At 50.2% G+C, this 13,296-nt stretch overlaps 1 protein-coding gene across 1 annotated transcript in view; it reads left to right on the top strand.

Annotated features, from left to right (window-relative positions):
* Nucleotides 1-663: 663 nt before the first annotated feature.
* RSPO4 (R-spondin 4) overlaps nucleotides 664-13,296 on the top strand; it is a gene marked incomplete at its 3' end in the record, with an annotated part of 32,998 nt that continues 20,365 nt past the window's right edge. Inside the window, exon 1 of the mRNA XM_081033256.1 lies at nucleotides 664-766. Within this exon, the coding sequence (XP_080889382.1) occupies nucleotides 688-766 (79 nt within the window). The 5' untranslated portion in view covers nucleotides 664-687. The remainder of the gene's footprint in view (nucleotides 767-13,296) is intronic.

Here is a 13,296-nt window from a genome sequence, read left to right as displayed (position 1 = left end):
TGAAGAGAACGTTGGCAAGAAGGAATTAAGGAACAGAACACGGGGCGGGGTGGGAGATGGGGGCGGGGGGCGGGGAGGGAAGAGGCAGCAGAGAAAGAGAGCGTGAGACAGACAGAAAGGGAAAAACAGAGCGAGTGAAGGAGTGGCCCTTAAGGGCCAGGCGCGGAGAAAGAAAATCGGAGGCGTGGAGTGGGGTGGGAGGAGGTGCAGAGAGCAGAGGGATGTGGTTCACAGGGCAACCTTGTGTCTGTACCTGGCCTTAGATGGCAGGAGGTACGTAAGAGGGACCGTGCATGGGCGGGAACGACGCCAGACCGCGGACGGCGGGACAGACAGACCTCCTGCGGCCGGACAGACGCCCACCCCTCTCACCCCCAGACCGCGCGGGGCCGGGAGCGGGTTAAATGCACCGCCCCGCCGCCAGCTCCTCCCCGCGAGCAGAGTCCCAGCCCCGCCGACGCCCTCCTTCGCCCTAGCTGCCGGCGCCTGAGCGCACAGCGGGTCCCTGCCCGCGGGACCGACCCCGCGCCCTGCGGATGCGCCCGGAGCGCCAGGAGCAGCCCTCGCGCCCGCCCTGCCGCTGGGTCGCCGCCCGGCCGTCAGGCCTCCCCGGGAGCCCCCGCGGGCGCCACCTGGGTGCCACCTGGGTGCCAGGAGCCCCGCGCCCGCCCGGACCAGGCTGCCCAGATGCGGGTGCCACTCTGCCTGTTGCTGCTCGTCGCCCACGCCGCGGACATGCTCCCCCTGAACCGAAGGAAAAAACAAGGTACAAGGGCCGCCGAGCAGGGTGGCCGGGCAGGCGCAGCGGGGCAGACAAGGGGATGGCACTTGGGGCATCTGCCCGGTGCCCTGGGCCATTGACTCCTCCAAACAGTCCCGCTTTACAGATGGGGAGACTGAGGCCCCAAGAGCACCGTTTGCGGAAAACTGAACCAAGCAGGCTCTCCAAGGAGGGAAGAGCCTGGCAGGGCTCTCTCACTGTTCCCACTCCCTGTAGCATAGCAGCGTTGCTAGAAGGAAGGAGCGTGGCTCAGTGCAAAGACAGGGTGCTGGGCTGGAGGGCACTGAGACTAGGGCATGGAGTTAGTGGCTTAGAAGCCATCCCAAGCATCCATGATGAGCCAGGAGGTGACATAAAGAGCCCTAGGCTGGAAGTCCAGATGCCCCAATCCCATCACCTGCCCTGACTCACTGTGTCACCTCTGAGAAGTCAGTGATGCTTGGTGGGCTTCCTTAGGGTTAAGGCATGAGCTTCAAGAGCACAGGGAGACCTGAGACTTGAGTTTGAGTCCTTTTATTCTGGGGATAACCTGGAAGAAGTCGAACCCCTTCAAGAGTCTAAGTGTTTCCATCCTGACCTCCTAGGGCCACTAGGAAGATGAACCAAGGTTCAGACTATAAATGTACCTGGGGCAAAAAACCAGGGGCCCCTGGCACCCTCACCTCAGGGTCCTAGACCACCACCCCTCACTGTGAGTCAGAACATCCCAGGAGGTGGATTTGAGGCTGCAGAGCCAGGGTTGGCAGAGCCCACGGGTGGAGGAGGGCAAGCGGGCCAGCAAGTTTCCGCCTGAGCCAGGCAACCCTTCAATCTCTGGATGCCAGTCTGTGAATCAAGAGTCGAATGCCCACCACTGTACCAAGGGTTTTCCATACACTAAGGGAATCCCCACTACATCTTTACAACATTGGAAGTCATCCTACTTTATAAAGCTGAATGCCAAGTTTCAGACAGGTTAAGTAACTTGGCTAAGTTGTCCAGCAGGTGAATGGAAGACCTGGTGTCTTCTTTCTTTTCAGCTCTGGTGTTAGGTCTGAGGAAGGCTACATGGGAATGAGAATGAGAGTCTGCCCTCTGGGGGCTTCTCGTCCATTGGAGCAAACAGTCCTACATGTGGACACCATCACTCCTGGAGGAGAGCAGGAACAAAGAGGACTGGGAGGTGGGATTGGATGGGGCAGGGAGACTGTGGCCCAAGGGCTCCAATCCCAGGTGTGACTGGACAGAGGGATCCAGGGAGTGGAGAGCTAGATGGGCTTCCGGTGAGCTGGGGGTCATAGGGACCTCCCAGGGACATGCCTCTGTAAATTGCCATGATTTAGAGGTTAAGTGCTTGGGCTCTGACGTCAAACTGCCTGGGTTCAAATCCTGGCTTCCTCAGTTACCAGCTAAGTGACCTTGGGGAAGTCATTTTGCCTTGCTGAGCCTTGGTTTACCTCTCTGAGGGTCTTTTTGAAGATTTCTAAGATCTTTCTTGGTTCTAAAAAAGACAAAAAAATTTAAAAAAACTTTCTCCTTGTTGCCTCCTCTATAAAATAGGAATAATAATCTTAAGTCTGTAACTCACGGGGCAGATGTGGGTAAGACTGAATGATGAGTGGGTATATGTCAAGTGAGTAGCCGAGTGCACAGGCTCTTAGTGGACACTTGTTAGTATTAGTCATTCTCATTTCCTGTCCATTCTGTCCTTGGCTACTCACAACAGCCTAGCAAAGGAAAGGGGAGATATTTAATTTCAGGATGAGTAAACTGAGATTCAGAGAGGGAAACTGATTGTCCAAGGTTGCCCAGCAGGTAAGTAGCAAAGCAGGCTGAATCCCAATCCCTCTGACAGGACTCTGAGGTGTCTTCTGTGCTGTGTTGTCTCCCTTTCTCAGAGCCTCAGTTTCCCCATCTGAAGAGGAACTGGGTTAGAGCTTTAAGATGCTTTTCAGTTCTAAAAAGACATACAACCAAAGAGAGAGAGAGAGAGAGAGAGAATAAAGAAAACTTCCAGTCCTTGCCCACCATTCCCAGTTGCTCAGTGAGGAGGTCAGGCAGGTTGCTCCTAATGCAGCCCCAGTTTGGTGAAGGGGCTCTTGGTTCCCCTCCCCATGGTAGTTAATCTCTTGTGTGTGGGACACACACATTCCCAGCCCAGCATCTTCAGAGAGAGGCTGTGGCTCCACTAATCAGCCAGGTACAATGGAGATAGCCTTGGATTTCAGTCCCACCCCCAACCTCTTTGGATTGGGTGATCTTGGGTGAGTAGATTCCCCCCCACCACCACCCACAGCCTTGGTTTCCCCATTGGCACTGGAGTGAGGGGTGGGAGGTAGAAAAATCCTTCCTGTAGCATGTTCTATAAGGTGGTTATAGGAATCCTAGCCAAATAGGTCTGGGAAATTCTGGGTTTAGCATATTTCTTGACTGCAGGCCTTATCAGAGCATTTACGGTGAAGAGGTGATGATAGAGACGAGGACCTTTCTTTCCCACACGAATTACACTTCAAAGACCATTTTTCATAAGACATGAGATCCCTGAGTAACTTACCGGCTTTGACATTCTGGTCTAACTTTAGCAGGAGAATCTGTTCTGAAGGCACCAGGGTATTGGCAGTGCTTCATTTGTTCGTTCATTCATTCACTTGTTCATTCAGCCAAGTGTTATAGGGTAGACTCTGTGCTGGGCTGTGTGTTGAGAACCAGAGCACTGTAAGGTGAACAGACCTGGAGCTTGCCCTTGCGGAGCTGCCAGTGTGGAGGGGTGCCCTTCCCGTGCCCTTCCCCGCCTCCCCTCCATGCTCAGTCCTTGGTCCCAGCCTCCTGCAAGGTCCGGAGGTACGACTCCCAGGTCCCAGCAGCCACGCCGTCTGAGCCATCACCCTCCGGCCTGCCTCCCACAGACCCACACTTCCTCAGGCTTCGGCCTCACTGTTTCTTGATGAAACCCAATTTTTCTGTGTCTGAGACAAGAAAGAATGAAAAAAAGCCCTGAGAAAGTTCTTGGATCTCAAGTGTCTATTACAAAACAATATTTTGATTAATTAAGTATAAATAAATCAGAACCAGATGGAGACATTTCTCTTAAAACATGCTGGGGTGTCCTGGCAATGGGAGAGTTGAGGGGCTAAGGGGACTCTGGTCGGCACCCCCAGCCCTGTCACAGAGCTTCATTTAGGCAATGAGGAGAAGATAGGCTGCGCCTGACTTTCCCCAGTGGAGGATTGGTGAAGCAGGAGTCCCCACGTGCTGTTTTTAGATCCTTCTAGAACTGAGGCAGCCAGGGGCGGAGGGAGGAGCTATGGAATTCAGAGAGCTCTGGCTCCAAATCCTGAGCCTTCTGCTCTGGTGTATAACCTTGGGCAGGTCATGTGCCTTCTGTTATCCAGGGTTCCACATCTGTGAAATGGGAACAACTGTAGCTACCTTGTTGGCAGTTGGAAATATTCTCCACAGTCTCAGAGGGAAGATGCTTGAAGGTGCTTCCTAAGGTTTCAGCCACTTCCCTCTCCCGCTTTACAGCAGAGTGGGATGATTCCTGGACTGGGAGGAGGGGAGTCTCTCGTGGGTTGAATCTCAGTCCCCTCTCTGAGCCTCTTTTCCTTTATTTGAAAAAGGACTGTGCCAGCGCCCACTCCAGAGGCTTGTTGGGTGGACTGAATATAATAATTCTTTGTAAACTGCAAAGCCCTGTGTGGATGGCCAAGCAGGCAGCAGTCCCTTGTGCATAGAGACAGAAGCTGAGACCAGGTAAGCAGGTGCCTGAGGCAGTAGGGAGGAGCCCACTTCTTGTCTCTAGGTCAGGGCCATGGCTGGGCCCAGAGCAAGAAGGGTCCCCCTAAATGCTGGCATCCAGGTGAAACCAGGAGACGATGCATGTCAGGGGCAGTTCTGGAAGGGGAAGCAAACTTCTAAAGGGCTGAGTGAGGCATGGGAACTGCATGTGGAGCGCTCAGAGAATGGCGCTGTGTGTCAGTTGAATGCTACCTTGAGCAAGTCCCTGTGCCCCTCTGGGCTGGGGTTTCTTCGTAAAATAGGGGCTGGTTGAGAAACGGGAAGCAGAATATTTGGCACATAGTAAGTGCTCAATAAACTAAGCTCTGCTCACCAGCCGTCTCCCTCTGCAACCAGTTCTGAAGCCAAACTTGGGGCTCAAAGACATACTGTTTTCACCTCCCATGGCCCTTACCCCCCAAGGCAACCCACCTGCCTCTCCCATGGGTGGAAATCAGTCAACCCCCACCCAGCCTCTAGAGGACACCCTTGAGACCACTTAGTGAAGACCTGGCCAAGTGCAGGAGCTCTGCATATGGGTTGTAAATCCTCACTATGGAACTGCCTTGTGTTATACCCATTTCCCAGACAAAGGAACTGAGGCTCAGAAAGGGGCAGTGACCTGCCCAGGAACTTCCAACAGTGGAGCTGGGATGTGACCCAGAGTTTTGGAGGCACCAAAGTCTGTTCATAGAAATAGAAGTGAATCTTGCTAAGGACTTGCCAAGGCCTGCACAGCGGAGGCATCTGAGAGGAGCCTTATTAGAGGGTTAGGATTTAGGCTTTTGTCAGGCATAGGTGGCAGCAGGGTAGGGGCTGGGGACTCTGGCAAGAGGAGGGGAGGCTCTGGCCATGTGGGAAGGGTTCAAGGAGCTGTGTGGCCAGAGGAACTGGAGGTCTGATTGCAGGCAGGGCCAGAGTCAGTCATGGAGGGCCACGGATCCACTCGCCTGTTACCATCGTCACAAAGAAATATTTATTGAGCCCTACCTCTGGGTCAGGCCCTGGGCTAGGTGTTGAAGCTCAGAGATGTGCTCCACCATCTTGGCTGTCAAAGGGCCCAGCGTCTCCTTGAGATGCTAGGAAAGGATCCGTCGGAAAGAATGACATGGACAGGATCCCGCTGCCCCTTCAGCCCAGCCTTGAGAGTCAGGTCAGTGGTGGTCCCAGTCTCAGCTGAGGAATCTAAAACTCAAAGATGGGACACTGCTTGTCTTAGATGTCACGTGGATAAGGTGACCTTATTCATTTTGTTCTCCTGCCTCATCTTGTCTATCAGTCTACTGTTGATTCATCCATCTTTCCATCCTTCCATCTAGTGAAAAAACTGAAGTTTGCGTTAATTCAGTTTTTCAAACTGAGGTTTGCAACCCATCAGCAGATCAGGGAAATAAATTTAGTAAAGCACAGCCAGCATTTTTTAATGAAATGGAGTGGAACGGAATGAAACATAACAGAATGGGATAGAATAGAATAAAACAGCGTGGGGTCTGCAAACATTTTTGTAAAGGGCCAGATACTTAAGATTTTAGGCTTTGCAAGCCGCATGTGATCTGTCACATTCGCTTCTTTGTTGTTTGTGTTTTTTTTCCACCCCGTTAAAAATATTAAACCCTTCTTAGCTCACAGGCCATACAAAGACAGGCTGCAGGCCAGATTTGGCCCAGGGGCGATAGTTTAGAAAATATCAAAGTGCATTGCAAGTGTTAAGATAAATTAGTATTTTGAGAATGTGTTAGAATTCACACATATATGTGAATGTGTGTGCGAGTGGGAGAATGTGCACACACGTGTATGCAAATGTGGACGTGTGTGCACATGGGTGTGGGGATATGCGAATGAGTGTGTGTGTACTCTGTACTGTGTGAAGTAATACAAAATGTAATTTTCACCATTGTTATAAAAGTATGGAAGCCACAGTACCAGCTGAGCCAATGCAATCCTCATGACATCTCTAGAAGGCAGGTTCTAGAGGGATCCTAATATTGCAGATGGGGAGAGAGGCCAAGTGGGTCACACAGCAATAGGTGTGTGAACCCAGGGAGTCTGGCTCCGGAGCAACAGAGGTGATACCAAATTGCTTTAATAAGCAGAGACTGCCCCCGACACAGTTTGCAGGTCCTTAGTTCATGTGCTTGTTTCTAATGGCCCTGGATATGGAAGCCACTTCCTTCTCAAGGTGTGTGGATTTTAGCCCTGGAAGGTATAGCGATCCCCTGGGCCTAAATATCCTCCTGTAGCAGACACCCCTGAGCAGCCAGTGAGCACCATCCCTTGTCCTCCATTCACATTGATCCTCACCAACTCATGTCCCCTTGCAGAAGAGGAAGGCTGGTGCAGAGAGGGGAACTGGCTTGTCCATGGTCACCTAGCACATGTATTTGTGTAACTTGGGTCTTCTTGATTCCAGAACCACAGGAGCAAACCCTGCCTGCTATAGACTTCTCCAGAAAACTTATCTAATCCTGCCATTAACCACCCTCTCATTTATACAGCACTTTATAGTTTGCAGAGCAGTTCAACTTTCATTTTCTCTCTGGAGTTCTGGAGAAGGTTATGAATAATGGAGCTGAAAATGCCAGTTGAGACCTTTGAGACCAACACTTGTAAAAATGGGACCTCAAAGTGTGGAAGCTCCTCAGCCAATGTCCCCCAGCTGGGTGCAGGAGACATAGCGGTGAGGGTGGCTTTGGGTAGGCAGAGGAAGGAAGCTTGCCCCAGAGATGGAAAGTCTGGTTTCGAGCTTCTCAGAACCTCAATTTCCCCCCATGTGACTTGGAAATGCCTGTTGGCATTGCCTTTCTCCCAGGTCTTAGGACAAATGTCAGATGAGAGGATGGAACCAAGAGGCCGTTCACAGTTGGAAGCCTGTCTGCAGAGGTTTCTTAACAACCAGAGGCCAGCCCGGGGTTGGGAGCCTCGAAGGGCCTCTAGAGTTACCTGAGTATCACAGAAGGTCTGTGGCCTGGCTGTGTGGTTCCATGAGAGGCAGTCTGGGCCAGACAAGGACCACCACAGCGTCGGGGCCACTTCTTCCTTCACAGCCTCAGGCTGTGGGCCTAAGGACACAGAATGGCCCCAGGTTTGGTGAACACCCAGGAGCACACTTCTCACCTATATATTGACATACACATATATGTTCCTGAAAATATACATTTAAAAAAGAAATACTTAATTTTCACTGGCACCAAAGATTTAGAAATTCTCTTTTTGATTTGGTGTTCTGGTTGAGCATTTATTCTATGCCAGATGTTATTGTATTATTTTATTTAACAATGTCAGGCACTGTTCTAAGTACTTTATGCATATGAACTGATTAAATTTTCCTAATAAACCTATGAGGTAGGTACTGTTATCCCTATTTTACAGATGAGCAAATTGAGACAGAGATGTTAACTAATTTGCCCAAGTTCACACAGCCAAGGTTCAAATCCTGCCTGGTCCCAGAGCCCAAGCTCTAATTACGGAGCTCAGGTACCTCCCAGCCTTATTTAATCCTCACAGCAACTTGTCAAAGGACTGTTATTATCCACATCTTATGGAGGAGGAAACTGCATTAAGCGAGGGTCATTATATGAAGTGTATGAAATTGCCATTTTTATAGGTCAAGAACAGCCAAATATTAGCAATTTCATATGGTTCAGTCCAATAGCTTGGCAAGCAAGCTTGGCAAAGTCAGGATTTAAACCCAGACAATTGATTCCAAAGCCTGGGTGCATAGCCACCCTGCCGGGCCTTCTCCCAATTCACCCACATAATAACCCATGAGTTGGTTTGATCTTATTCTACAGAGGAGGCCTTCCAAGCTCCGAGAGGGCAGTTGACTTGCCAAAGGCACACAGCCAGGATGGGCAGAAAAGGGGATGTACCCCCAGGTCTCCATGACCAGAGCCTCCTTTCTTAGCCCTGTGCGGCATTCAGTACCACCATCCAGGACACACATGCCCTTGGCCCCACCCTTGGAGATTCCTCCAGGTTCCCATGGATGGGTGAAGCTAACTCCTCTTGGGCACTGCTGCCTCTGGCCGGGCCACCACTGCCTGCTATGGAATGATTTCTTGTAGTGCTGCGTGATTCATAAGGCCCTGCATTGTGATCCGTGGTGGGGGCTACGCTGCACCATTGTGGGGGGTGGTCTGTTTCACTATTTCACCAGCTCAAAAGAAAGGCATTCCCAAGCCTGGGGGACATAGACCGCATAGGGAAACCACTCCCTTTCGCCAGAGCCTCCACTTTCCCTGAAGCCTGTCAGCGGTGCCCACATCCGCAGGGGTGGAGACGCACAGAGAAGGAATGTTGTGACTACACTTCCAGAGCCTGCTCTGGGGTTAGCAAGTGGGCACAGCTGTCTCTAGCAAGTCCCAGATGAACAGCGGAGGCCGGCGGGCTGTCACAAAGGCCATGGGCTCTACTGCTCACTAGCTGAGTGACCTTGGGCAGGTCATATCTCCCTTCTGTGCCTCTGTTGGCTAATTTACAAAATAGGGCATGAAACGCATTCCTAGCACATAGAGAGTGCTCAATTAGTGATTATGAAGAGTGTCCAGTGCCAGGCATCGGGGGTGAGATTTGGGCTGTGGCAGGCCTGGGCTCAGCTCCCAGCTCTGCTACTGCCATGCTTGGGTGAAAATATTTCCCTCCTGAATCTCAGTGTTGTCTATTGATACAATGGGGATAATAATAGCATCTATATCATATAGTTGTCCTAAAGATCAAGAAGATTATTCATGTAACTCACCTAGGAGACAGTTGGTGCCTACTAAATGGTGATAATGGTCATGTGTCACGGGGGATTGGCTCATTCTAGTGTTCAGAACATCCCAGCATCATGTCAGATATGTCCCTGCCTCTGTTTTAAAGTCCTAGGCAGATCTAACTCATCACAGGATGGTTACTTTGAAGAGCACAGATTCAGAGGTAGGGTGGTCCTAAGTGCTGTGTGTCTGAGGCACAGTGACTCACCCTCTCTGAGCCTCTGTTTATTCCTCTATGAAAGAGGACTGCATTGAGAAAGAAAGGATGTGTGTGTTTGTGTGTGTGTGTTGCCAGCACATTATAAATGTATAAATGATGTGATGGCTATTTGTGGATAAGGCCATGGTGGGGCCTGTTGGCCTACCCCCTGTACACAACAGGCTGGAAAAATCCAGTCAGATGCTGCCTTTCAGACAAGTTTTTTCTTCCTCCTCCCTGCTTGCCCCACTTCTGGCAGTCAATCAGACTCCTTAATTCATAGCACATTATCAGCATCAGTCATGCAAGACCCTGCTCTTGTTTTGTATTTTATTTTCCTTTTATTTTTTAAATTGTTACAAATTGCTGATTTTTTAATTTTACTCTTAAAATTTATTTTATCTATTTAAAAATTTTAAATTTTATTTAAACATTTTCGTGTTATTGTTAGTTTTTGTTTTTAATTTTAATGTAATTTATTACATTTACAAATTTTTAATTTGATTCTTAATTTTATTTTTCTGAGTTTATTTTGTCATTGAATTTAGTTTTTTAAAGGCTATTTCATTTAAACATTTTTAATTAATTTAAATTATTTTCTTTAATTTTATTCCCCTTATCTTAAATTTTTACTTTTTAGATTCTTTTTTCATTTTTTAACATTATGTTTCCACTTTTTTAATTGGATTTCCTGAATTTTTCTTGTCAACTTATATGACTTCTTTGCATTAGCTATTCGAATATCCCCTGTTGGTTTTGATATGGAAGGTATTTTTCCTCAGTCTGACACTTACCTGTTAAGTTTGCACGTCCTCTGGAGAATAGAAATCATTTATGATGATACTGTTTTATATGGTCAAATCTTGTGAGGGTTTTTGGGGAAGAAGGGAGTCCGTCTGCCTTACGGTCTGTCCTTCTTGAACTTACTCAAAGTCCTATACGAAGGTCTCCTAAGAAGAGCATGAGCCCCCAATTCTCTATTCCTTGAGCAGAACACCTTGACGCCACCTTCACGGACCACCTTCCCGTGAGCGATTCTTCCTTGACAAGTGTTGCTCTTCCTAATGTAGCAGCACTCGGCCCTTCCCAAGGACTCTACTGGAACTCTCAAAGGCAGGTGACACATCTCTGTTTACCCTTGTTCCTGAATGTCCCCTGGATCACTGTGTTCCAGTCCACACACATCGACTGAACTCTTGCTGTCAGCCAGACCCTGTCCTTGGGGGCCCAGACTGATGGAGGAGGCAGGCCCAGCAGAGCAAGTCTTAATGTAATAGTAGGAGAGAGGTCCGCTGGAGCGCCTGCCCCTGGGGACAGGTGAGTTGGCTTGAAGTCCTCCGCGGGCGCTCAGCATTCACTGTCAAAAGCAGCCATCTTCCCGGGGCTGCTTTTTGGTTGAATGGCTTCACTTTGGGGATCAGCTTATTCTTCTGTATCAACAACCCTGACACCGCCCCAAAGAAAAAGAAAGCAGACACTCAGGACGTTTTTGCGTAAAGCAGACTTTATTGAAGGTCTGTAGAGTGCTGCTAAGGGCTCATCCTGTAGCAGACAGATTCAGACAGAAAATCACTGAGTTGTTCTCACAGCCTTCTCTCTCCTCCTGTCTGGAATAACTCCTGCTCCTGTCTGTCCTCACAAACAGCTTGGGCCCAAGAGACGTACGGCTTTCAATGACATTTCTCTGCTTTTGGAGAGCCACTGGGCGGGAGTCAGGAGGGAGGCACGTCCCCCAGCAGTTAGGAGCTTGGGCTCTGGTTTGCCTTCTACCTGACTCCTCGCTGTGGGTTCTTAGGTCAACCACTTCATTTCTCTGAGCCTCAGTTTTCTCATCCATGAAACTGGGGGTAAGTACAGCCTCAGTTTGTAGGGCTGTGGTGGGTATGAAATCATTTGACACAAGGACTTGAGCAGCAGCAGACACTCAGCCCCTGTTAGCCTGGTTCTGGTTCTGCCCATTTTCTGTCCTGGTCCCTGTGAGGGTCTGACAGAGCTCAGAGACCCACGTCTGCAGCGGCAGCTGCCCATCTTGGTTCCAGCCCTTAATCCTGGTTTTAATGAGCAAGAAGGATATGGTTCCCATTTTGCAGATGAGGAAACTGAGACCTACTGACAGTGAGTGTAGAATTTCCAAGTCCAAGTGCACGACCAAGTCTCTCTGACTGCCTGGGTTTTGGTTTGGTGGAGACAGTGCCCCAGGGCCATGAGATGTTACTGAGGTAGAGCCAAGATTGTCAAAGCCCCCACCTCCCTGTGCTCCTGATGCCTGCACGACACATGGTGCCTATTTCCCCTTCTTTCATTCAATTCCTCCCCACTGGCATCATATCATTTATTGAGCACCTACTATGTGCTCGATGCTTTGTGTGCACTACCCACAACCTTAACACATTGATACCCATTTTACAGAAAGGGAAAGTAGGTCCCAGGTGGGTGAAGTCACTTAGCCAGTTTCCCACGGCCCTCAGAGAGTCTGGGTTGGAAGCCAAGCTGAGGCTCTGAAGCAAGAGCTCTTTTTCACTGTGCCAGGAATTGGTTAGCTAAACCCAGGGCCGAGCATGAGGATAAGGTGGGCTCCCAGGCATGGAGCCAGACACATGGCCAGGTGTTCTGCAGGTTACTGCCTCCCGTTATCCTCCAGGCAACTTTGGATCGCATCAGTCTTGTTTTGCAGATTAGGCGCTGGGGCTCTGAGAGGTCAAAGGGCCTTCCAGCGTCAAGGTGGCATCTCAACTTTGAGGGTGACTTAGAGAGCCACCCAAGCAGGGCCTCAGGTGTCACCCCAGTTTGGGGGTGAAGGGGTGTAGTGGATTCAGGGTGTGCAACTGAGCAGTGGGGCTGCTTACAAACCATGAGAGGGAACACAGAACAACTACCTCGTCCTGGTGGCCTGCAAAAGTCAAGAGGCAATAGCTGGTGAAGGAGGCACAATCGGACCTGATGAGAGAGAAGTGAAAGCGATTCGGGCATTTCCGAAGGAGGCCATGGGGCAGATGCCGTCATGGGATTCTCAGACTGGGTCCTTTCAGAGCTGAGTGAGGACAGGTAACAAGTCTGCTGAGCCCAGCTGCACGCTACACCATGGACTAGGCCATTTACCTTTTAATTCTCATAATAACCCATGAGCAAAGCTTGTCTATCCTCCCCACCTGCTTCTCACAGCCACCAGCCTCGTCCAGACCACCTGGCTGACCCTAGGCCTCCGGCCCTGGCTCCCACTCCTGGCCCCTGCAGTCCATTCCCCTCGGCACCAGAGGGAGCTGAGGCAGACGGGCCTGCAGCCCAGCGTGCCTTCCCATCTTGCTTCCAGGAAGATCCAGCACCATCCACACACCTGGATCTGGCTTCATCCTCCCTCCCTTCAGACCTCCTTGCCTACCACACCCCGCAAACCCCTCATTGCACTCTGGCCTCACGGCCTTCTTCCATGCCAAGCTCTTTCCAGCCTCTGGACTTGTGCATTTGCTGGTCCCTTAGCCAAGAATGCTTTTCTTGAATGTCTCAGCAAGGGCTTTCTTGGTGGCCCAAGCCCTCCTCCCATCACCCTGTTTAACTTTCCTTCACTCCCTGTCACTGTCTCAATGATCTCTCCTTTAGGAAGCAAACTTCATGGGGGGAAGGCCTGTCTTATTCATTGACGGGTCCTCAGTGCCAGCACATAACAGGCCCTCAATAAATATCTGTGAAAGGAACAAGATTTCTCCCCGTGAATGGGTGATTGCCTCCATCTTACATATGAGCAAACTGAGGTTAAATATCCGCTCCAGGGAATGAAGTGTGGATCTGGGAGTTGAGAACTGGTTTGT

This window comes from Rhinolophus hipposideros, assembly GCF_964194185.1.
Source record: "Rhinolophus hipposideros genome assembly, chromosome: 22".
In the NCBI taxonomy this organism is placed as follows: Eukaryota; Metazoa; Chordata; class Mammalia; order Chiroptera; family Rhinolophidae; genus Rhinolophus; species Rhinolophus hipposideros.
Note: the sequence above shows the minus strand (reverse complement) of the source record. Positions and strands in the feature narration are given on the sequence as shown.